This window comes from Solanum pennellii, chromosome 4 (genome assembly GCF_001406875.1).
Source record: "Solanum pennellii chromosome 4, SPENNV200".
Lineage (NCBI taxonomy): Eukaryota > Viridiplantae > Streptophyta > Magnoliopsida > Solanales > Solanaceae > Solanum > Solanum pennellii.
The window spans coordinates 4,485,950-4,511,552 of record NC_028640.1 but is presented as its reverse complement, the minus strand read 5'-3'; the positions used below and the strand labels follow the sequence as shown (position 1 = coordinate 4,511,552).

The 25,603-nt window shown below is 39.1% G+C and overlaps 2 protein-coding genes and 1 pseudogene across 2 annotated transcripts; all 3 read left to right on the top strand.

Annotated features, from left to right (window-relative positions):
- The first annotated feature begins 401 nt into the window (after positions 1-401).
- On the top strand, positions 402-1,967 carry LOC107017384 (alkane hydroxylase MAH1-like). Its single transcript, XM_015217626.2, has one exon. The coding sequence runs from the start codon at positions 402-404 to the stop codon at positions 1,920-1,922; it is 1,521 nt and encodes a 506-aa protein (XP_015073112.1). The 3' UTR covers positions 1,923-1,967.
- Positions 1,968-2,514: 547 nt separating this feature from the next.
- On the top strand, positions 2,515-16,645 carry LOC107016440 (annotated as a pseudogene).
- Positions 16,646-17,569: 924 nt separating this feature from the next.
- Positions 17,570-19,173, top strand: LOC107017459 (alkane hydroxylase MAH1-like). The gene has a single exon (XM_015217680.2). The coding sequence runs from the start codon at positions 17,570-17,572 to the stop codon at positions 19,121-19,123; it is 1,554 nt and encodes a 517-aa protein (XP_015073166.1). The 3' UTR covers positions 19,124-19,173.
- The last annotated feature ends 6,430 nt before the right edge of the window (positions 19,174-25,603 follow it).

Genomic DNA, 25,603 nt, shown 5'->3' with positions numbered 1-25,603 from the left:
TTAAAAACTATACGAAAAATACAATATATTGCAGTTCTTCTAATACTAATAATATGGTCATGAAAATTACACATCTTAAAATATTGATTAAAATTCATATAGTTTGAATATCGAAAAGCGAAATTACGACATATATTTTGAGTCGGAGGGAATTGTCTTATTTTTATTTTTATGGTAGTAGTTCAAAATAGGTAGTGTTCCTACTTGAAATCAGAAAAATTATTTGTAAAGAAAATTTCAATAAATTAAAAAAATTGTGAGAGAGCTTTCACTTCTAGCTACTTTTGAAAAAATGTATTATAAAAGCAAGTCTTAAATTTTATTTACAAACACAAACATCTTTGTGCCGTTCACTTTAAAATCTTTCAATCTTAGCCAATTTTTTTTTTTTTTTTGTAAAAATGGCACTAATAGAATTAGGCTACATTGAAATTTTCCTAGCTTTGTTCTGTTTTCTTTTGTTTTATTGCTTTAGACATTCAAATTATCCAATAAATTTTCCAATTTTTGGTATGTTACCAGGATTACTTTACAATATACAACAAATACATGAAAGGTGCACTATGTCAATGAAGGCCTCAGGGGGCACATTTTTATTCAAAGGTCTATGGTTTGCAAATATGGACACATTAACAACAGTTGATCCAGCTAATGTTCATTATATCATGAGTGCAAATTTCATGAATTTTCCTAAAGGTCCTAAATTCAAAGAGATGTTTGATGTTTTAGGTAATGGTATATTCAACGCGGATTTGGATATGTGGAAGGTCCAGAGGAAGATGACGCGTGCTCTCATCACTCATCATGAGTTCTACAAGTTTTTAGTCAAGACTAGTCGCGATAAGGTGGAGAAAGGACTAATTCCGGTTATTGATCATGTTTGTAACAAGGGTTGTGTTGTGGATTTGCAAGATTTGTTTCAAAGGTTCACTTTTGACACAACTTGTATATTGGTTACCGGATATGATCCTGGATGTGTATCGATAGATTTCCCTGATGTTCCCTTCTCGAAAGCAATGGATGATGCTGAAGAAGCTATTCTTTTTCGTCATGCATTGCCTGAGATAGTTTGGAAGTTGCAAAGGTGGCTTAGAATTGGAGAAGAAAAGAAGATGATTAATGCTCAGGAGGTATTGGACTATACTATAGATAAATACATTTCCATGAAGCGCGAAGATTTGAAGGAAGTAGATCATGATTTGAAAGAAAGTGAAGAGGGATTTGATCTCTTGACATTTTACTTAAAGGATGAAAAAGAATTGGGAGTCAAGTGTGATGACAAGTTCTTGAGGGACAATATATTGAATCTTATGATAGCAGGGCGTGACACGACTAGCTCTGCTCTCACATGGTTCATTTGGCTCGTGTCAACAAATCCACAAGTGGAAAAAAAGATTAGGGACGAAATCAACTTTGTTATCCCTAATGAAGAAGTCGAAAAATTTAGGCTTTTTAATGTTCAAGAATTGAACAAACTTGTTTACTTACATGGTGCATTGTGTGATTCACTAAGGCTATATCCACCGGTGCCATTCCAACACAAGGAGCCTCTTGAGGAAGACATACTTCCAAGTGGACACAAAGTTCATCCAAAGTTAAAGATTATGTTCTCATTGTACGCGATGGGGAGAATGGAGTCGATTTGGGGGGAAGATTGTTTGGAATTTAAGCCAGATAGATGGATTTCTGAACAAGGGATGATTAAACATGAGCCATCGTACAAGTTTTTGGCTTTTAATGCTGGACCAAGAACTTGTCTTGGTAAAGAAGTGGCTTTCACACAAATGAAGGCTGTGGCTGCTGCTATTATTCACAATTATCAAGTTGAACTTGTTAAAGGACACATTGTTGAACCAAATGCTTCTATTATTCTCTACATGAGACATGGTTTTAAAGTAAAGATTAATAAGAGGTGGACTTAATTATTAAGGATAATAAAGTATGTATCAAGTTTAAGTATGTTTTATTTGTTTAATTGGCTCCTATTTTTATTTTTTTTGTTAATTTCATATAGAGATGTAAAATTTCATTAATGAATTTGTTGTATGTTTGTTTGGTATTTGATTTTACAAGCAAGTTGTTGAATATATATATATATATATATATCATATATGATTCAGTTGGTTTGGAGGGACCCGTAATTGATCCGTCCTTTATATATAACGGTCAAAATACATGTAAAGTATCTCAATTTATTGAGTTCAATATTTAAATTAACAGGTATTTGAGTTTTCTACCCCGAATCATTATCAAATGTTATCAAAACATACCACAACTATTATGATTTGGTTCACTTTTACTATTTGAAATATAACCGTCATTCCAATAGTGAAATTAAACAACTGATAGCTAAGGTGTGTTCGGATAAACATTAGGTGATAATTCAGATATGAGATTCAAAGAGTCGAAACTCTTTAGATGTGCTTTTGATACTTTCAACCTTTATACATATAGGGGTTGTCCATAAACTGTATGATGAAAAGCCTCAAAAAGAAAATAAACACTATGCTTAAAATGGCTCTCACTTCTCTATTGGCTTCAATAGGGTGCCTTGAGATCTTTATAGCAATATTTTTCTTTCTTGTTCTGGTCTTTAGGAGATAACAAACATGGCCTACCAAGAAATTGCCCGGTTTTCGGAATGTTCCCGAGCCTTCTTATCCATATAAATAGAATTCATGAAAGAAGTAGAGTGGTTCTTTCAAGAACTAGGGTACTTTCTTGGTGAAAGGCCTTTGGTTTACTAACATGGACATTCTTGGCACAGTGGATACTGCAAAGGTGCGCTATATCATGAGTGCAGATTTTCCGAATTTCCCTAAAGGGCTTGAACTCAAGAAGATCTTCGATGTCTAGGTGATGGAATTTTCAATTCCGACTTGGAATTGTGGAAGAATCAGAGGAAGCTCGCGAGAGAAATGATCATTCATATGAGATTCCACAAGTGTTTGGTGAAAACTAACGTTGACAAGGTCGAAAATGGCCTGATTCTGGTTCTTGAAATGAAGGCAGAGTTCTTGATTTGCAAGATGTTTTCAAGAGATTAACATTTGATACGACATGTGATCCTGACTGCCTCTCTCTTGAACTCGTGAACGTTCCCTTCTTGAATGCCATGGATGATGCTAAAGATGTATGTTTTCATACGCCATTTGTTTCCCGAAAGTGTTTGGAAGTTGCAACAATGGCTTGGATTTGGGCCTTAAAAGTGTTGGGTTATGGGCCTTTTTCCCTTCCTATGTGGATAAATAAAAGCCCAATTTGGACCAACCCATTTTTGCCCATAGACCCATTCTTATGAGGCAAATATAAGTCTATATTAGGTATTATTTTCATACACACAGACAGTTTTTTCAGCAGCCAAAAAGAGAGAAAGAGAGCAGTTTTCGCAGTCAAAATTCAGCCTAACAGCCAACTTCATATTGCAATTCCCGCTTCGTTTCTTGTCCGATTGAGCTGATTTTTGGACAGCATATTATCTTCATCTCAATCTTTGATTAGGAACTGACAGAGTTGGATTTGGTGGCCTGCAGCTTCAGTTTTGATGTCGTGAACAGTAGCTGCGAAATTGGTGATTTTGCTCCTTTAATTCCCTAGATTTGGTGCAATCTTATTTTGTTGTTGCTCGTTGTTTGGCATTTGTTTTGTGGCCAATTTTGGAGAACAATATTGTAACTCTTGGTGATTATAGTGGAGCTTTTGGTCCCGTGATTTTTTACTCTTCACATCGAAGGATTTTCCACGTAAATCTTGGTGTCTTGTGTGATTGGTTTATTATTGCCTTGTATTATTTGTTTGATTGAATTACTTGCTGCCTTACTATCATATTGCTTGTGGTCATTTGTCTTCTCTTGGTTCAAATCGAGAAGAGAAAGTATAGACTTGGGTATTCTTCCGCTGTTATCCTGTCAGACATTCTTTGTTAGTGCCTTGTCTTTCCCAACAAAAAGAAACTGAGCAAAGCAGAGGAAGACCTTGACCAAGTCATTGGCAAGTATATATCGATGAAACGTGAAGAATTGAGCAATGCAATAAAATTAGAGGAAGATGAAGAGGGTTATGATTTATTAACATCATACATGGTAAATGATGCAGAAACCAAAACAGGGCTAAAGTTTGACGACAAGTTCTTGAGGGATACCATACTGAACTTCATGTTCGCGGGGCATGACACAGTTGCCTCGGGCCTTACTTGGTTCATTTGGCTAGTTGTCACGCACCCCGAGATTGAGAAGAAAATAAGGGAAGAACTTAAGGCAATTGTCTTGTTAGGAGAAGGCGAAAAACGGAGGCTTTTTAAGGCGGATGAAGTGAAAAATGCAATATATTTACACGCTGCATTGTGTGAATCGTTAAGGCTATATCCCCCTGTTGCAATCCAGCACAAAACTCCACTAGAACCCGATATTCTTCCTAGTGGACACCATGTTCATTCGAATATGAGAGTGATGATTCCGTTATATGCAATGGGGAGGATGGAATACATATGGGGACACGACGCCTCAGAATTAAAGCCAGAGAGATGGATTTCAGATCAGGGAACCGTTAAACATGAGCCATCTTACAAATTCTTTTCTTTCAATGCAGGGCCAAGGACTTGCTTTGGGAAAGAAGTGGCATTTACTCAAATGAAAATTGTTGCTTCAACTATCATTCACAATTAACAAATTGAAATGGTAAAAGGCCATATTGTTTGTGTTGGGCTTTGTGGAGGCGTGTGAGCCGGCCCGACCCATTACTGAAACCCTAGGTTAACCATTTGGTTTTCCTATAAATATGATCCTTGTATTTGTAATTTCAAGCAGTAGCACAAGTGAAATAAAATCCTCCTGTTACAGTCGTGGAGTAGGGAAACCGAACCACGTTAAATTCTTGTGTGTCCCGTTTGTGTTCCGTTTCTCTTTTCTCTAGATTATTTGTGTGTGTTGTGTGTTTAATTCCCAACAATTGGTATCAGAGCGAGGTTTCAACAACATTGTAACACAAACTGTGAGAAATTGTCACCTAGGGTTCTTGTGTGAAGAACTGTGTGCAGGGAGGAGTAGCCGCCGTTACCGTGTGGGTAACCTCAAGCAGCAGCCGGCTAGGAGAACCGCGCAGGGTGCGAACAGCCGTCGTCCGTGTGCTGTCCGTCGCGCCGTTCCAGTGGCCGCCGCGTCGAGGAGCCTCAGATCCAGCCGCGAGCGTCCAGATCGTGAGCATCGTCCAAATCGCCGCCCGCTGTCTGTAGACGCCGTTAAGGGAATTGCCGAAGTCCTTTGAGATGGCAGAAGATGGGAAGTTCCGAATTGAGAAGTTCGATGGTACAGATTTCAGTTGGTGGAAGATGCAGATTGAAGATTTGCTGGTTCAGAAAGATTTGGACGTAGTGTTGGGTGACAAGCAAGGAAAATTGTCTGATGCAGAGTGGGCAGTTTTGGATCGGAAAGCTATGTCAGTTATCCGACTCTCGTTGACCAAGAATGTTGCGTTCAACATTCTTAAGGAGAAGACAGCGAAAGGCATCTTGGAAGCCTTGTCTAACATGTACGAGAAGCCATCTGCAGCAAACAAAATTTTTCTGATTAGAGAGTTGGTGAACACAAAGATGAAGGAAGGCAGTTCAGTTACCGAGCACATCAACTCATTGAATTCGATCTTAGCCAGACTTTTGTCAGTTGGCATTAAGTTCGATGATGAAGTTCAAGCTTTACTACTGTTATCATCATTGCCTGACAGTTGGTCCGGAACGGTTACAGCAGTTGCCAGTTCAGTGGGACCTAATGGATTCACCTTTGAGAAGATTCGTGATCTCGTTCTTGGCGAGGATGTCAGAAGAAGGAGTTCTGGAGAATCATCAGGTGATATGCTAAACGTCGTCAGAGGCAGAGGAAATAACAGAGGTAGTGGGAGCAGGAACCGAAGAAGGAGTCAGTCAAAGGCTCGGGATGGCTCAGGTGTAACATGTTGGAACTGCAAGGAGGTGGGGCATTTCAGGAATCAATGCCAGAAAGACAAACAAGTCAACATTGCAGAAGACAGCGTCAACGAGGATTTGTTTATCTGTTGCGCGGAGAGCAATGTGGATTCCTGGGTCATGGATTCTGGTGCTTCTTTTCACGCTACCCACAGCAGTGAAGCATTGCAGAATCTGGTTATTGGAGACTTTGGAAAGGTAAGGCTTGCAGACGATAGAGCTCTTGATGTTACGGGCATGGGTGACATGGTGCTGAAGACGCCAGTCGGTTTCTGGACCTTGAAGGATGTCAGAGTTGTTCCAAGCTTGACGAAAAGTTTGATTTCTGTTAGGCAGTTGGATGAACAGGGACATCATGTGAAGTTCGGAAATGGGCAGTGGAAGGTCGTGAGGGGCAATCTTGTCATGGCTCGTGGAACAAAAAGAGGATCGTTGTATATTGTCGGATTACCGTCTGAGGGAGTGACCGTCCCAGTTCAGAAGAAAAACAAAGTCCGGTTCACAGAATCTCGTGGGCAGAAGAAGGTTGTCTTTGCAAGAAAGAAACCCAGAGCTACAGGTGTTTTATCGAAAAAGTCGATTTCGAAAAGAGTTTGTTTTATTTTAAGACATTTTCGACTTTTTAGGAGTCGCCACTTAATTTTTAAGAAAAATCAAGAAAACTTTGTTTCTAAACAACCTAAACAGAAAAAATTGTTTTGAAAACATTTTTTAGGGTTCGGGATTCTTATTAGCGTCTTAGGAAGGTGTTTAAGGCACCTAAGACACTCCGCTTAATACGGTTTTCCGACGATTAACTTATTTGACTATTTTGTTTTAAAGACTTGCGAAATTTTTATTATTGAACTTGTTAGAAAATTACTTAGGCGAATTTACAAGTTTTAAAATATTTATTGTTTATCTTGCAATTTTGCGAATCAGTTTCGACGTTAAAATTTTCTTAAGGTTCTTATCTAAACAACTTTACGAATTCGAAGCATTATCGTTTTAAGGCTTAGTTTTAGCTTGATAAAATAGAAAGGCGCTTCGAAGGGGGTTTGGAGTTTTCTGATCCTAAGCTAACGGCATTCAAAATAAAACGTAAACAAGTAGCAAAGAGAGATAGAGGGAGAGGGAGAGAGAGAGAGAGATTTGGGTCCAAGTTTTCGGGTTCTGTTCGCCTTGACCGAAACTTGGACCCACCTGCTTTTGGGTTTTTAACCCATTTTCCACCTGTCCTAGTCTAAACATACAAAATAAAATATAAAGAAATGGAAACGACGAGGGCTTATGCCCATTACAAATGGAAATATAAAGAAAATAAACATGAGGAAAAGTCTTCTAAGTTCGCCTTTGGGTTTCTTCAATCTTCAGTCCTTGGAATTTCGAATCTATACTCCGGATTTGGGTGGGAGGCTCGATGAAAGGAAAATGTGAGTCTTTGCGACTCTCTCGAAATGCGAGGAGGGAGAGTTCATAGAGAACTCGAGCAGATTTTACTTCTTTGGAGCAGCGGAACAGGGACGATACGAGCGAGGGAGGGTGCTTCCACCGTGAACTTAGTGTCTCAAACGCAAGCTTGAAGGGACTGGTGTCACCGGAACGAGAAGACGATATTGTGATCGAAATTTTGACTCCGAGACTCTCAAAAAAACGGGAACGTTAGTGACCCTTTAGTAGTTTCACTCTCTTTTACATTCCTATCTCTCTTTTCTTCTCGTCTTCTGAAACAAACAGAAGAGAACCAAAGGCTCCTCCCAACCAAATTTTCCAACCTAAAATTTGCTAACCCAACTGAAAATTTTCAACCCAGAAATTGCCAACCCCTGAATTTCCTTCTGTTCTTCTACAACAGACAGAAAAAACCAGAATGCTATTTCTTCTTGAAAATTTTTTTTTCAACCAAAAAAAATCCAACCCCTTTTCTGAAGAAGAAAGGGGTTTATATAGGAGTAAAAAAGCTAGGGTTTTCGGATTAGGAGGGCGGGGGGATTTCAGCCCATTTCAAATTTGAAATTCGAAATCTTATCCAAATGTTGAAGAATATGCTCCGAGGATGCTCCGAATTGTCGCATCCCAACAGATTGAGGGCGTGGTGGATGGCCGAGATCAATCTCTCGTCCTTGGCAAACGACGTGGCTCGATCCTACGTTGCCAAGGACGAGCTCGTGTCGCCTAGTGCGTTGCAGGGCTGGCCTAGTGCGTTGCAGGGCTGTGCGAGCTAAGGCTGCAGGGATCCGTTGCGTTGTCTCGTTCACGCGCAATGGAGAGAGAGGGGGAGAGAGAGGAGGAGAGCGTGGGGGTAGAGACGCGGGTTCGCGTCTGGATGCTGATTTCTGGGAATTTCGCGTGAGGGAGGTTCTGAAATTTTCTTTTTCTTTTTCGCGTCTGGGAATTTTGTGGGTTTCTGTTGGGGGTTACGCGCTTGGGGAAGAAGAAGGGAGAGGGGAAACGGGTCGGGGCCGGGTCGACTGAAGGGAAAAAGGGGATGGGCTGGATTTAGGAAAGAAGTGGGCTGGGATTAAAGGTGTTGGGTTGGAATGGGAGAATTGGGCCTCAGAATTGGGTTGGTTTCGAATATACACAGGATATACCGGCTATATACACAACTATGTAAACATTATATCGTTATATTTTCGCAAAATTATAAAACTAATTAATTTAAATTATTTGGAAAATTTAGGAAGCTCGATAATTAATTTATACCGACGTGGGTCAAAATTGGGTGTCAACAACTGTCCCTCATTTTACTTGAGTTGAAGCAAGCAGCTCGAGGAAAATGAAATTGACCAGACCAATTTTGACCGACTCCATTCATTTTAAAGGAAGGATTCGACAAAGGGTCTAGGAATTATGGCCGAACCCCTGCGAACTGGTTTCCTACATATCTCAGGCTATATGAGAATTCAGGCCACTTGTAGTTCGATAAGCTTGATTTATCGCACGATTTTGAAAAAATCAAAAGCCATCTCGATACCGAATTATGAAGGTATCGAAATGCTCGAGAATAGAATTCGCGAGCGAATGTTGGAATACAGCCGAGTTTTCAACATCAAAATCCGCCTACATATCCTTAAACCTTCGGAATCAGGCTGTGTGTAGATCGACTCAATCGGTGGAAAAGGAAATCTATTACGCTAGATAACCTTTGGTTTTGGACAAGTGACAAATTAACGAGTATGAAAAGAGGCTTGTAACCTCTTAGCCATGAATGTGGCGCGCTTCACACCCATAATTAAGAACTTACACGGACATAACTTCCAAAGCTCTTGACGCATTGTCACTCAGATTGGAAACTTGCTTCCGATAAAACTAAACTTTCGGATGCGAGACAGAAACTGACGGAACTAAGGAAAAACCCGCGTGCTTCGAGAGGGGTGGTTCGATGGTGGTGGAAGTCGCTCCTCTGCTCGCGTCCTAAGAGTTTGACATTCCTCTTTAGACTGTGTCCCAGTTCGCTGCTAAGAAAAAGTTCCACGTTGTGCTGCATCCTTTTTGATGTCGTCCGCACCTGTGGTTTTTTGGGAGAATTCATCCTTTTGGATGCTCTCGACAAAGACTGAGATAAAACTCGTCAGCTTAAAAAATGCAATTAGGATGGGAGACAGTGTCTTTTACCATGTTGACACTTCATTGTTCTCCTCCATATTTGATGTCGACTCAATCGGTCTGGCGTCCAGCAAATAAAGCTTATGCCTGGCATTCGCAATATAATCTTCAATGTACTCTTCATTTGATGTTAAAATAAATAAATAAATGTTGATGCGATATTGATGTCTCTTTTGTCGTTATCTTCGATGCTCTTCTTGATGTTTGCTTTTATCAAAAATAAAAGAATGCAGTTGAGGCCGATGGATAAATATTGCTCTCGGGATGCACGATTTTCCTTTCTTTATCCAGGTATGTCCTCTTGCGGGGCATGAATATCTTCCCGTGATACATAAATTCCTGCGAGGTATGAAATCTTCTCGCAATGCATAACTTTCACGAGGCATGGAGTCTTCTCGCGATGTGCAAATCTCAACGAGGCATGGATTCTTCTCGTGATGCATAAATTTCTGCGAGGTATGAAGTCTTCTCGCGATGTATAAATTTCTGCGAGGTATGAAGTCTTCTTGCGATGTATAAATTTCAGCGAGGTATAAATTCTTCTCGCGATGCATAAATTCAAACGAGGTATAAAGCCTTCTCGCGATATATAAATTTGACGAGGCATGAAGTCTTCTCGTCGAGCAACGTTGGAGCAGGAATCAGGTCAAACGTAGTTCGTTACAAGAAATGTGCGATACATTTTCAAAAAAAAAGGTAACAAAACTTCATATGCACAATTTGGCCAATGTTGGGCATTCTTCTTCTCGAACTTTGATGATGAATATCTTCAAATGACTCAGTTCAGAAATGTCTTGTACTCACTCTTGAGCGTCCAATATGTTATCCATTCAGGTGGTTTCCTCAATATTGATCAAGTTGTTGTTGATCATGTTTTGTATCTTGTGCTTCAGAGTTGAACAATTCTCTGTGTCGTGTCCAACGGCTCCTGAATGATAAGCACATCTGTGGTCAGCTCTGTAAAATTTCCCCAAAGGATTGGCTGGTCTTCCTTCTATAGGATAGAGCATACCCATTGCGTTCAACCTTTCATAAAGTTGAGTTTGGGATTCCCTTAATGGTGTAAATACTTTAGGAGCCTTCCTAAATTTTGGGCGAGGAAATTTTTCCTGATTGACATTATGGTTTTGATATTTCCTTCGAGAAGCTGACCTCATATGAGTAGCCGTGATCATACTTACCTCCTCCACTTTTCCTTTCGATTTATCCATATCACTGATTCTAGCAGATTTTCCATTAGATCGCAATGCGGTAAGTTTGGTGAGCTTTCCAGTCTTGAAACCATCTTCCAAAGCTTCTCCCACTTTGACAATCTCGACAAACTTCTGTCCCATCATACACAACATTCTTTCATAGTACTCAGGCTCTTGAGTACGAATGAACATTTCAGTGATCTCACGTTCTGACAGGGGAGGCTGAACCCTTGCGGCCTCTTTTCTCCAACGAAGAGCGTACTCTCGATAATTTTCTGTAGACTTCTGTTTGATCTTCTCCAAGTAGTAGCGATCTGGGGCATCTTCTATGTTATGTCCAAATCTTTCCGTGAAATCCTTTGCGAGTGCATTCCAACTTTTCCCTTGTTTCAGCTCTTGTGATGTAAGCCACTCCAAAGCTTCTCCACTTAGACTTTGACTGAAGAGACGCATCAATAATGCTTCATTTTTGCCAACTCCCACGAGTTGATCACAATAAACTTTCAGATGTGCTAGAGGATTTCCCGTTCCATTAAAGGTGACAAACTTTGGCACTTTGAACCCTTCCGGGAGGTCGAGATTCGGATGGATGCATAAATCCTTATAGCTCAATCCATCGACTTCGGAAATGCAGTGCAACTCCTTCATGGCTTTCCTGATCTCTTTTTTCATATTTACCTTGACTACCTCTTCTTTTGACCTCCACTCTCTCTCCTGTTCCTTATAGTGATCAAGCTCGGAACAGTTGGCATAAGGTTCATTTGAAGTTGGGATTTGGAAAGTAGTCTTTTGAGGTATAGGTGGAACAATGGAGGGACTCTGGGTATTTTGAATGGCTTGATAATTTTGGGGGAAAGTTTAAGGATCGGCATTTTGGTTTTGAAGATGGAGGAAGGTTTGAGCATTGTTCGTATTTTGGTTTTGAGGGAGATGGAGGATTTGAAGGTTAGTATTTTGAGGACGTTGTGGTGCTTGACACGATGTGGCGTGACGGGGATTGGGGGTAGTTAAGTCAATGGTTGGAGGATTTTGAGTGGAGTTAGAGAGAAAGTTCTGAACCTGTTCCGTTCTTGGTGGAGGAAAGTGGAGTGGAGGTCTTCCATCTCTTGGAGGGTTGAAGGATGAAATTGGATTAGGCAAATCTTGCATTCTTTGCATTTCGACCCTCATTTCGGCAATATGTTGCATCAACTTTGTGAAATACAGATGATCAACTAACTTATCAACACAGATCAGTTCAAAATACCTGAGAAGTAAAACAACTCAAAGGCAAATTTGTTAGTGCATATTCGGAGTACAAAATACATAATATCGCACAGAAAGCAGATAAACACATAAGTCGCTTCGTTTGAGGATATTTTAACCCACGAATGAGGACGGAAATATATTTTGAACAAACAGGAATTTGTTTGTTTAACGCTATCTCGGGAAGGATGAATCACGTTGAGCTATGGTCTTCTTGCAGCTGCTTTTCGATGCCCGTTGATCTTATCTTCATATCTTCATATCGCGGAGGACAATGAATATTTTCAGCTATAGGGGCCGAGCCGGGAAAGGCTGCCTACGTATCTCACGAGGAGAATTTAGGCCCAACGTAGTTCGGATTTAGGATGAAATATTTTCATTCATTATTTCATTGCGATTACAAGGGAATTGAAAAACAACATTGAAATTCCGAGAAGACAACATTTCGGTGATTTCTCGTCTTGTGGCCGCGTCATTCTTTTCCTTTCAAACAGTCGGAGACGGAGGTTTGTAGATGATTTCCTCCTCATCGTCCTCCTCGGTCAATTCGTTGTCGTGGCCACTGTCGTCTGCACCCTGTTCACAGGCGAGGCATTTCCTGCCCTTCAAGTTGCCACGGGTCGTCAATTCCTTATTGAGCGACGCACTTTTAGCCAACAGTACGGCAGTCTCAATATCCATCTTCGCCTCTCTTGCCTTTCCTTCGTGCACCTTTAAATGGAGCAAGTTCAACCTTCTCCTCAAGCTTTCGGTTTCTATCTCAACCTCCTTTCTTTTATCTGCGACGCCAGATCCTCATCCAGTGTCACGGCTGCGGCTTTGTAGATTGCCGTGGTCATGTCTACTTTGAGTCCTTCCTCCTTAACCTTCTGAATTTCTCGAGTGACTCGCTCGATTTTTCTTCGCAATTCCTCTTCAGTGAGCTCGGTCTGGACGTTCTTGCCTTCGTCCATAGCGGTGATTCACCTTTCTGAGACGATAGAGCGATATTTAGGATTTGTGGTATGGGAGATGGGTCTTTGAGTGAGAAACTTGAGACTCGGGAATTTTGGTCGGACATTTGTAATAGTGGCTTCCGTATATTTTGGAATTTCTGGCTAGGAGTGGGTTTACGACATCCTCATTCAAAGCAACCTCACACGTAAGCATTTAAACATATATATATCGCGTCCTAAAACATACATGGGGACCCTTTTGTGCCAAGGGTAGGCCTAGCGCATTCGAATGATGTACGTGTGAATTTAAACCAAATAAACGATTCCCCCCAAGTTGGTTTTCACACATACATTTATTCGAATGTCAAACAACATGATGCGTCGTGAGGTCGAAGACCTTAGATGCGTTTTGGTGGTTTTCTACTAAAATGGACTTAATACGCCTTGGGTATTAAGTCGTCCTAGGCTGATGCCTAATTTCGGTTTTGGTTTCGCTCTATCTTAGGCTTTCTAGAGTTGTTTTCAAATAGACGGTTACCCGAGTCGGACAAACATCGGGGTGGAGCTATCGAATAACGCCGGATGACCGCATTCCGACTATTTATTCGATACTCCCAAATGAGTTCTTGGGGTATTTCTGAGAGAAGTCGCGGTAAGCCGCGTAACTTCCGTTTCCTAATGCAACTAGTTGCCGTTTGGCGGAGTTTATGCCATGAAAATGCAGTTTCTAGAAAATTAGAACTTAAACAAATAAATAGTAAATACAAATAGTCAAATAAGGTTAGTCTTTAAGGTTAGAATCCTCCAATTCCCCAGCGGAGTCGCCATTTCTGTTTTATCGAAAAAATCGATTTCGAAAAGAGTTTGTTTTATTTTAAGACATTTTCGACTTTTTAGGAGTCGCCACTTAATTTTTAAGAAAAATCAAGAAAACTTTGTTTCTAAACAACCTAAACAGAAAAAATTGTTTTGAAAACATTTTTTAGGGTTCGGGATTCTTATTAGCGTCTTAGGAAGGTGTTTAAGGCACCTAAAACACTCCGCTTAATACGGTTTTCCGACGATTAACTTATTTGACTATTTTGTTTTAAAGACTTGCGAAATTTTTATTATTGAACTTGTTAGAAAATTACTTAGGCGAATTTACAAGTTTTAAAATATTTATTGTTTATCTTGCAATTTTGCGAATCAGTTTCGACGTTAAAATTTTCTTAAGGTTCTTATCTAAACAACTTTACGAATTCGAAACATTATCGTTTTAAGGCTTAGTTTTAGCTTGATAAAATAGAAAGGCGCTTCGAAGGGGGTTTGGAGTTTTCTGATCCTAAGCTAACGGCATTCAAAATAAAACGTAAACAAGTAGCAAAGAGAGATAGAGGGAGAGGGAGAGAGAGAGAGAGATTTGGGTCCAAGTTTTCGGGTTCTGTTCGCCTTGACCGAAACTTGGACCCACCTGCTTTTGGGTTTTTAACCCATTTTCCACCTGTCCTAGTCTAAACATACAAAATAAAATATAAAGAAATGGAAACGACGAGGGCTTATGCCCATTACAAATGGAAATATAAAGAAAATAAACATGAGGAAAAGTCTTCTAAGTTCGCCTTTGGGTTTCTTCAATCTTCAGTCCTTGGAATTTCGAATCTATACTCCGGATTTGGGTGGGAGGCTCGATGAAAGGAAAATGTGAGTCTTTGCGACTCTCTCGAAATGCGAGGAGGGAGAGTTCATAGAGAACTCGAGCAGATTTTACTTCTTTGGAGCAGCGGAACAGGGACGATACGAGCGAGGGAGGGTGCTTCCACCGTGAACTTAGTGTCTCAAACGCAAGCTTGAAGGGACTGGTGTCACCGGAACGAGAAGACGATATTGTGATCGAAATTTTGACTCCGAGACTCTCAAAAAAACGGGAACGTTAGTGACCCTTTAGTAGTTTCACTCTCTTTTACATTCCTATCTCTCTTTTCTTCTCGTCTTCTGAAACAAACAGAAGAGAACCAAAGGCTCCTCCCAACCAAATTTTCCAACCTAAAATTTGCTAACCCAACTGAAAATTTTCAACCCAGAAATTGCCAACCCCTGAATTTCCTTCTGTTCTTCTACAACAGACAGAAAAAACCAGAATGCTATTTCTTCTTGAAAATTTTTTTTTCAACCAAAAAAAATCCAACCCCTTTTCTGAAGAAGAAAGGGGTTTATATAGGAGTAAAAAAGCTAGGGTTTTCGGATTAGGAGGGCGGGGGGATTTCAGCCCATTTCAAATTTGAAATTCGAAATCTTATCCAAATGTTGAAGAATATGCTCCGAGGATGCTCCGAATTGTCGCATCCCAACAGATTGAGGGCGTGGTGGATGGCCGAGATCAATCTCTCGTCCTTGGCAAACGACGTGGCTCGATCCTACGTTGCCAAGGACGAGCTCGTGTCGCCTAGTGCGTTGCAGGGCTGGCCTAGTGCGTTGCAGGGCTGTGCGAGCTAAGGCTGCAGGGATCCGTTGCGTTGTCTCGTTCACGCGCAATGGAGAGAGAGGGGGAGAGAGAGGAGGAGAGCGTGGGGGTAGAGACGCGGGTTCGCGTCTGGATGCTGATTTCTGGGAATTTCGCGTGAGGGAGGTTCTGAATTTTTCTTTTTCTTTTTCGCGTCTGGGAATTTTGTGGGTTTCTGTTGGGGGTTACGCGCTTGGGGAAGAAGAAGGGAGAGGGGAAACGGGTCGGGGCCGGGTCGACTGAAGGGAAAAAGGGGATGGGCTGGATTTAGGAAAGAAGTGGGCTGGGATTAAAGGTGTTGGGTTGGAATGGGAGAATTGGGCCTCATAATTGGGTTGGTTTCGAATATACACAGGATATACCGGCTATATACACAACTATGTAAACATTATATCGTTATATTTTCGCAAAATTATAAAACTAATTAATTTAAATTATTTGGAAAATTTAGGAAGCTCGATAATTAATTTATACCGACGTGGGTCGAAATTGGGTGTCAACAACAGGTCAGATTCAGGATGAACGAGCAAGGAAAGGTTCAGGAAGACCAGTCAGAGGCGTTTGTGGCAGTGGGAGCACCGGCCGTGCTTCAGCCAAGGCTCCTAGAAGACAGTGGGTCAAGAGAACCAGTATTCCAGCTGTTGATACGTCTCCAGAAAATTTCTTGCTGAGTATGGAGAGTGTTTGTTCTCAGGGAGTTCTAGGATCCGGCAGTTCGTGTCTCAAGTGGGAGCCGGTAGAGACCGAGGACGAGTCAAGGGCAGTTTCAGCCGTGACTGATGTGTTGAAGCTTCGGGGAGCTTCAACGGGCCTTTCAGTTGACTGATGAGAAGGCCGCTGTAGCAGGAGAGAGTTGAAAAAGATTACTAGACATACAAGTGTTCTAAGTGGATGACAGTTGAAATTCTTCAAGCCTCCAAGTGGGAGATTGTTGGGCTTTGTGGAGGCTTGTGAGCCGGCCCGACCCATTACTGAAACCCTAGGTTAACCATTTGGCTTTCCTATAAATATGATCCTTGTATTTGTAATTCTAGAGTAGCACAAGTGAAATAAAATCCTCCTGTTACAGTCGTGGAGTAGGGAAACCGAACCACGTTAAATTCTTGTGTGTCCCGTTTGTGTTCCGTTTCTCTTTTCTCTAGATTATTTGTGTGTGTTGTGTGTTTAATTCCCAACAGTTTGTCCCAATATATATGTTATGCTCTACATGAAACATGGCATTAAAGTTAGGATTAAGAGGAGGTGAAAATAGTAATTTATATGTGGAAGTATGTAGTCCACTCCATCTGTTTTATTTGTTCATCTTAGTTTCATTTTTAGTACGTTATACAAAAAGTGTCTCTTTCCTTTTTTTGATAACTCACATTGCCAAGCGTTAAGTAAAGTTATAACCTTAATAAATTCAAACTTCAAATATATTTTACTTTTTTTTTGTTATAGGTAAAATATAGGCAAGATATATTGTATAGTCAATATATAACTTTCTATGACTTTTGGCAAGCTATATTGTATAATTAGTGTATAGCTAGCTAATGTAGGTGTTTTTTTTTTTTTAATGATTTTCTTAGCTATTTTTTATATAATAAATATAACTATATTTATAATAAACTAATTACCTTATTGCATATATTTAAACTTAGTGGTTTGTAAAAGTAAATGCCAATCTTGTCCTCAATTATCATGGCAAACTATTTGTGTCCCTTACGCAACGGCGTCATGAGATAACAAGTGGCCAATTAAACTATTTCGATAGCTTAGCCATTTAACAAAGGCAAATGCGAAGACTTTTTAATGACGACTAATGGATAATATCGTGTTCAACTTATCTGATATAACTAGTAATAAAAAAAATAATATATAAACCAAATATGAGTACTATATTGTTACTTTAACTTTAATTTTGTTGAAATAATTACAACTTCTGTAATCTTAAAAATAAGAACATGCTAGCTAGCTATAATCCATTATACAAATACAATAGTGAAGAGTGTATATATGAACTTTAACTCACATATAATTAATTATAGGTAATCTTGTGATACAAATATTTTTACATTATCGGTATGTATAACTTAAAGCTTCAATCATATTCCCATCATGACTCTATAAAATATTAGAGAGTTTATCCATAAAGAATGAAGTAAATCCCCAAAGTAGAGTAAACATTGAAATGGCTTTCAATTTTCTAGTATTAGCCTCAATAGGTTATATTGAAATATTTGTAGCAATTTTTTTCTTTTTTGTGTTGGCTTTTGGAGGAAAAGGTGATTTTGGGTGGAAATGGCCATTTTTTGGAGAGTTCCCAAGCCTTTTTTACCATATAAACACAATCCACCAAAGCCTTACAATATTATTTTCAAGAATTGGAGCTACTGCCTTTGTAAAAGGTCCATGTTTTGCAAATATGGACATTTTAGGGACAGTGGATCCTAAAAATGTACATTATATTATGAGTGCAAATTTTCAAAATTTTCAAAAAGGGCCAGAATTTAAGAAGATTTTTGATGTTTTAGGTGATGGAATTTTCAATGCTGACTTTGATTTGTGGAAGGATCAAAGGAAAATTGCTAAAACATTGATCACACATCATACATTTCACAAATTTTTAGTGAAAACTAGTTGTGACATGGTGAAAAATGGACTTGTCCCGGTCCTCGAATTCATGGCTAAAGAAGGTATAGTTTTCGATTTACAAGATGTTTTTCAAAGATTCACGTTTGATACGACTTGTATATTAGTGACAGGGTTCGATCCTGGCTCCCTCTCTGTCGATCTTAACAACATTGCTTTCATGAAAGCAATGAATGACGTGGGAGAGGTCATGGTCATACGTAATTTGTTGCCACAATGTGTTTGGAAGTTGCAAAGATGGCTTGGAATTGGGCCTGAAAAGAAATTACGGGATGCTAGGGAAGTCATTGACCGAGTTATAGGTAAGTATATAACAATGAAACGCGATGAATTGAGAGCTAAAGGAGAAAAATTGAACGAAAATGAAGAGGAGGAGGGTGTTGATTTATTAGCATCATACATAGCTAATGATGATGGAGAAACAAAAACAGGGCTAATGTTTGATGACAAATTCTTGAGGGATACCATATTGAACTTTATGATCGCGGGGCGTGACACAACTAGCTCAGGGCTTACATGGTTCATCTGGTTAGTTGTGACACACCCCGAGATTGAGAAGAAAATAAGGGAAGAACTCAAGTCAATCATCTCATTGGGAGAAGAAGGCGAAAAACAAAGACTTTTTAAGGGGGGCGAATTCAAAAATGCAATATATTTGCACGCGGCATTGTGTGAGTCGTTAAGGCTATATCCCCCCGTTCCGTTTCAACTAAAGACTCCACAAGAACCCGATGTTCTCCCGAGTGGACACTGTGTACATCCCAAGATGAGAGTGATGGTTATCTTGTACGCGATGGGGAGGATGGAATCGGTATGGGGAAAAGATGCATTGGAGTTCAAGCCAGAGAGATGGATTTCAGAACGAGGAACGGTGAAACATGAGCCATCTTACAAGTTCTTTTCTTTCAATGCAGGGCCAAGGGTTTGTTTAGGGAAAGAAGTGGCTTTCACACAAATGAAAGCTGTGGCTGCTTCTATTATACATAATTATCATGTTGAAATGGTGAAAGGCCATGAGGTTTGTCCTAATGTATCTATTATCCTCTACATGAAAAATGGATTTAAAGTTAGGATTAGGAATAGGTGGACATAAACATTTATGTTTCTCCCTCTTTTCATTTTCTTTTGAACGGACGGTCAAAAAGGCATCTAAAGTATTTTATTTTTTTGAGTTTCATATCTGAACTTTTATCAAATATTTATCAAATTACACCAATTATTAATTGTTCACTTTTCCTACTTGAACGATTATGTTAGTTCAGGTAGGAAAAGAGAGCAACGGATAGTTAAGGTGTGTTTTGATGTTATGTTAAATTATATAACTATTTCACTATAACAAAATAGAGTGGAGAAATCTTGAATAATTTCACCACCATTTATTTCAATCTGAATTAACTTTTTTAGTTGGAGCTATATAAGAGTTTTTTTATTTGGGAAAATGCATAAGTACCCTCAATCTATAATCGAAATTTTAGAGACACTTATACTATACTAAGGTCCTATTACTCCCAAACTTATTTTATAAATAATTTATAACCCCTTTTCGGCCTACGTGGCACTATCTTATGGGCCTCGTGCGTGTTGACAATTTTTTCAATGACAGTGTCACGTAGGCCGAAAAGGGGTAGAAATAAAATAAATTCAGGGGTAATAAATAGGGGTGGGCATAAACACCGAAAAACCGAAATAAATTCGGTATTTCGGTTTTCGGTTCGGTATTCGATTTAATTTTTTGTATTTTCGGTATTTCGGTTCGGTTTTGGTACATATTAATTTGGAATTCGGTATTTCGGTTTAAACTGAAATATTATATTATAATTTATTAATTATATTATATTTAATAATTATTAATATTAAATAAATTTTTTAAAAAAAATAAGAAACCCTAATACAAGAAGTTCAAAATACATTGTTTGTTGCTTATTATTGTTTATTATGAGTTCATGAAAGACTTTATTGTTACTTGTTAGATTGTTATTATGTTGTATTGTGAAGACATTAACTACAAATCTACAATGCAACTTTTGTTTTAGTGTCATTGTGAATTTCAAATTGTGTGTTTTAGTGATATTGTGAATTTAAAATTTGCGGTGTTAATGCCTAATGACATATTGAAGATTTGAATAATTGATATATTGAAATTTGGTAGTAAATTAGTAATGCACTTCATTGATTTATTGTCTATTTTACTTTTTAGCCCATTAAGTTGAAAAATCAAACAAAAAATTGAAAAAATTATAAAGTTTAAAATTTTAAAAAGCCCACTAAACAGGCCCATTAAAAAACCGAATTAAAAAACCGAACCGAATTAATAAAAACCGAACCGAATTAACAAAAATCAAACCGAACCGAAATATTTCGGTTCGGTATTCGGTACGCAATTTACAAAAATCGAAAACCGAAAAAACCGAAAAAAAAACTGAACCGAACCGAAATACCCCCTAGTAATAAAACCTTAGTAAAGTATAAGTGACTCTGAAATTTCGGGCATCTATTTGGAGGATACTTGTGCATTTTTTCTTTTTTTTTTCTTACATAAAAAATAAAAATCAGTCTATTAGTTTCCTTATATCTTCGCATTCCCCATCCAAGAGAAAAATAAAATAAAATGGGATATGACACAAGTGCTTTTTAGAGTATGATCAAAATTTTAGACATATTTAATTACACTAGGTCTTACTACCTTTCAAATACATTTGTTGTAATTTTATACATTGTTTTGATTTATGGAGTATCCAAATATCTCCCACGCGTCTCAATTGTGTGGAGTTACGGAGTGTGTAGTGCCACGTAAGATAAAAAAATGTATAAAATTACAAACAAATAAATAAATTCAAGAGCATAAGACCTAATTTATTTAAGATGTGTCTCTGGCTATTTGTACCTTGTCCCAAAAAAAAATATGAATTAAACAATTATTCTTCTTACTCGTCACTAGTTTATTTCATGTATAAAAATAAAAATAAAATAATCACTACGTGCCGTATTTATCAGTACAGTGTTCATTAATTAATTATTATAAAAATAATTTGTGATAATGTCACATTTGTTGGGAATAAATCCGTAACAGAAATAATATTTGCAGTAATAAAGGCAACAAATGCGGAACACAACAATACGGTTAATCAACGAGAATAAAAGAGAAATAATGACACCAAGATTTTACGTGGAAACCCTCCTAAATAAGGGAAAAACCACGACCCGAGAGGAGCAACGAATATCACTATAGTAAGGATTTTACACTTGTGTGTCTGAGTAAAACTCCAAAGACCACTACACATTCAAAAGAAATAACACTCTTTTGATTTTTTCACCTCACTACAATATCGCTCACACTCTCTATTTTTCCTCACAGATTATTTTCCTCTGTGATGCCTCACTCTTCTTTCTCTCCTTTTGTAATTCTTTTTTGGTGTACTTAGAATGAAGAATTCTCCTCCCTTTTATAGAGAACAAATACACTACCCTCCAAATGTGCTATAGAAGAAAAATATTTTTTTTCTTCTTCATAGCTTACCTACTCTACCAAACTTTGAAATTGGCACAAAACAAGTTTTTCTTCTTTATAGATTACCAACTCTACCAAACTTTGAAATTGGCACAAAGTTATTCAAAGTTTGGTAAATGGGGATGGACCTCACAATCTCCCCCTCCAGACCCATTCACCCTGAAGGAGGTAGCTATAGGTTTCTAGCTTGAGTACATGCCGACAAGTTCTTTGCATAGCTCAAACTTGTCCCTTGATACCACCTTGGTCAGCATATCTGAAGGGTTTTCAGTAGTAGGGATCTTCATGACCTGCATAGATCCGTCCTCTATCTTTTCACGAATCCAGTGATATCTCACGTCGATATGCTTCGTCCTTGCATGATACATGGTGTTCTTACTCAAGTCTATTGCACTCTGACTGTCACAATAGACGACATACTCCTTCTGATGCAATCCAAGTTCTTGAAGAAATCGTTTCAGCCATACCATCTCTTTGCCAGCTTCAGTAGCTGCAATATATTCTGCCTCAGTTGTAGAGAGTGCGACACACTTCTGCAACTTTGACTGCCATGATATAGCTCCCCCTGAAAATGTAAACAAATATCCAGTAGTGGATTTTCTATTATCGAGGTCACCTGCCATATCAGCATCAGTATAGCCCTTCAAGATTGGATCAGATCCTTTAAAACACAAGCAATCTCTTGTGGTACCTCTTAGATACCTGAGTATCCACTTAACTGCCTCCCAGTGTTCTTTTCCAGGATTTTCAAGGAATCTGCTAACAACACCAACTGCATGAGCAATATCAGGTCTTGTACACACCATCGCATACATCAAACTCCCCACTGCTGAAGAATAAGGAACTTTAGCCATTCCCTCTTTCTCCTCTTTTGTTGTAGGACACATCTGTTTGCTCAACTTCAGATGACTCGCAAGAGGCGTGCTAACAGGTTTAGCACTCTTCATGTTGAAGCGTTCTAGTACACGTTCAATGTACTTCTCTTGAGATAGCCACAACTTTCTTTTTGTTCGTTCTCGAACAATCTTCATCCCTAGAATTTGTTGTGCTGGGCCCAAGTCTTTCATGTCAAATGACTTGGACAAATCTTTCTTCAACTTTGCAATCAGCTCTTTGTCTTGTCCTACAATTAACATGTCATCCACATATAACAACAAAATAATAAAATTGTTGTCAGAAAATCTTTTGAAGTATACACATGGATCAGAATAGGTCTTTGTGTACGTTTGACTTTTCATGAAAGAGTCAAACTTTTTGTACCATTGCCTTGGGGCCTGTTTCAACCCATAAAGACTCTTATTCAATTTGCACACCATGTGTTTCTTTCCAGATACTTCAAATCCCTCTGGTTGCTCCATATAAATCTCTTCTTCCAAATCTCCGTGAAGAAATGTTGTTTTCACGTCCAATTGCTCCACTTCAAGATCTAGACTAGCTGCTATGCTCAAAATAGTTCGAATAGAAGTCATTTTGACAACAGGTGAAAAAATTTCATCAAAATCAATACCTTTCTTTTGTTCGAAGCCTTTTACAACCAATCGAGCTTTGTACCTCACCAACTTGCCATTTCCATCTTTCTTGAGTTTAAAGACCCACTTGCACTTAAGTGGTCTTTTTCCTTTTGGAAGTTCAACTAGCTGGTATGTGCCATTTTTCTGTAGAGATCCCATCTCTTCGTGCATGGCTTTCATCCATTGGCTCTTTTCTGGATGAGACAACACCTCCTTAAGACTTTCTGGCTCACCTTCATCATTGATAAGGACATACTCTGAGGAAGGGTATTTGGTTGATTCTACCCTTTGTCTTTCTGATCTCCTCAGAGGTTGAGATTGTTCTTCTTCTGGGTACTCCATTTGCTCGGTATTATCACCAAGTTGCTCCCCCTGCTCAACAATCTCATCAGGTTGCTCTTCATGCTCAGCAACTTCATCAATCATACTTTCTGCACTTATGGGATGGTTAGAAGAAGAAGGAATGGTAACAAGATTAGGAACTATACCATTCTTTTTCTTGGCCTTCTCGGATAGATCATCAGCAGTTCCAACTTCACTTTCTCGAAAGATTACATCTCTACTTCTGATGACCTTCTTCTTTACAAGATCCCATAGTCTGTACCCGAACTCTTCATCTCCATATCCGATGAATATGCAAGGAACTGATTTATCATCTAGCTTGGTTCTTTGCTCCTTCGGTACATGTGCAAAAGCTTTGCAACCGAACACCTTTAGGTGCGAGTAAGACAACTCTTTGTTGGTCCAAACTCTCTCCGGAATGTCAAACTCCAACGGAACTGATGGACTACGATTGATAAGATAACACGCTGTCCGAACTGCTTCACCCCAGAATGTCTTGGGTAATTTAGCCATTCTGAGCATGCTTCTCACCTTCTCAACAATGGTGCGATTCATTCTCTCAGCTACACCATTGTGTTGTGGGGTTCCAGGAACTGTCTTTTCATGTCTGATTCCATGGTTTGAACAGTACTCTTCAAATTCTCTTGAAGTGTACTCACCTCCATTGTCGGTTCGGAGACGTTTTAGCTTTCGACCTGTCTCTCTTTCTATCAGAGCATGAAACTTTTGAAATACTTGAAACACCTGATCTTTGGTTCTCAAGATATAAACCCACAATTTTCGAGAAGCGTCATCAATAAAGGTAACAAAGTATTTATTACCTCCTATCGATTCTATCTCCATTGGACCACAAACATCAGAATATACCAAATCAAGTATATTCGACTTTCTTTCAGATGATGTCTTAAATGAGACTCTATGTTGTTTACCAAATAAGCAGTAGTTACACGATTTTATCGTTGTACCTTTGGCAAAAGAGATGAGTGACTTTTTGGAAAGGATTTGCAATCCTTTCTCGCTCATATGACCCATTCTTTTATGCCATAAATCTGCAGAATTTTCTTCGTGAGCCGCATTTAATTCACCTTGGCATATTTCTGCATTTGTCCTGTATAACGTGCCACGAGCAACTCCTTTTGCAATCACCAATGCCCCTTTGGTGAGTCTCCATTTTTTATTTGCAAAGTAGTTCTCATATCCATCTTGGTCCAAAGCAATTCCCGAGATCAAGTTCATCCGCAAATCAGGTACGTGGCGCACATCTTTCAACACTAATGTGCATCCAACATTTGTTTTTAAGCAAATGTCTCCGATCCCCGCAATCTTTGAGTAACTTGTGTTACCCATTTTCACATTGCCATAATCACCGGCTACATATCTGCAAAAAAGATCTCTTACCGGTGTGGCATGATAAGATGCTGCTGTGTCGACCACCCATTCCGACTCTATACCTGCCAAGTGCATGCATTCTTCTTCCTCATTTATGAGGAGAACAACATCGTCATTATTTTGCACCATGGCAGCTGTGTTGTCATCATTCTTCTGGCCGCTGCTTTCCCCTTTGCCCCTTTTTAGATTTGGACAATCTCTTTTGAAGTGTCCTGGTTGATCGCAATTGTAGCAATTTCTGGCCTTCGATTTTGATCGGACCTTGGACTTTCCACGAGCTCCGGATCTACCATAGTTACTTGAGCTCCTTTGGTAACTTCTGCCTCTACTTTCCGTGATGAGAGCCTGTCCGTGATTTTCAGGCCTTTTTCTCATCTTCTCATTAAGCAAAAGGGCTGATGTGACATCCTTCAACTCAATAGAGTCCTTACCATGTAAAATGGTTGTTGCTAAAGTATCGTAGGAAGATGGCAACGAGTTTAGGAGCACTATGGCTTTATCTTCATCCTCGATCTTTACTCCGAGGTTTGCTAGCTGCGTGATTAGTCCATTAAGTACATTTAAATGAGACAAAAAATTTGTACCTTCACCCATATGTAGCGCATATAACTGCTTCTTTAGGTACAATTTATTTGTCAGCGTTTTGGACATGTATAGATTTTCTAACTTTGTCCAAATGCCACATGCACTCTCTTCATCGATGATGTTATTAACTACATCATCTGTTAAGTGCAATCTGATTGCACTAGCAGCCTTTTCATCCATTTCTTCCCAATCCTCAAGTTTCATGGATTCGGGCTTTTTGGATTTGCCGCCTAGTGCC

Bases quoted from the DNA above. Each gene is read 5' to 3' on its own strand.
- LOC107017384 (XM_015217626.2), top strand. From the start codon at position 402: ATGGCACTAATAGAATTAGGCTACATTGAAATTTTCCTAGCTTTGTTC.
- LOC107017459 (XM_015217680.2), top strand. From the start codon at position 17,570: ATGGCTTTCAATTTTCTAGTATTAGCCTCAATAGGTTATATTGAAATA.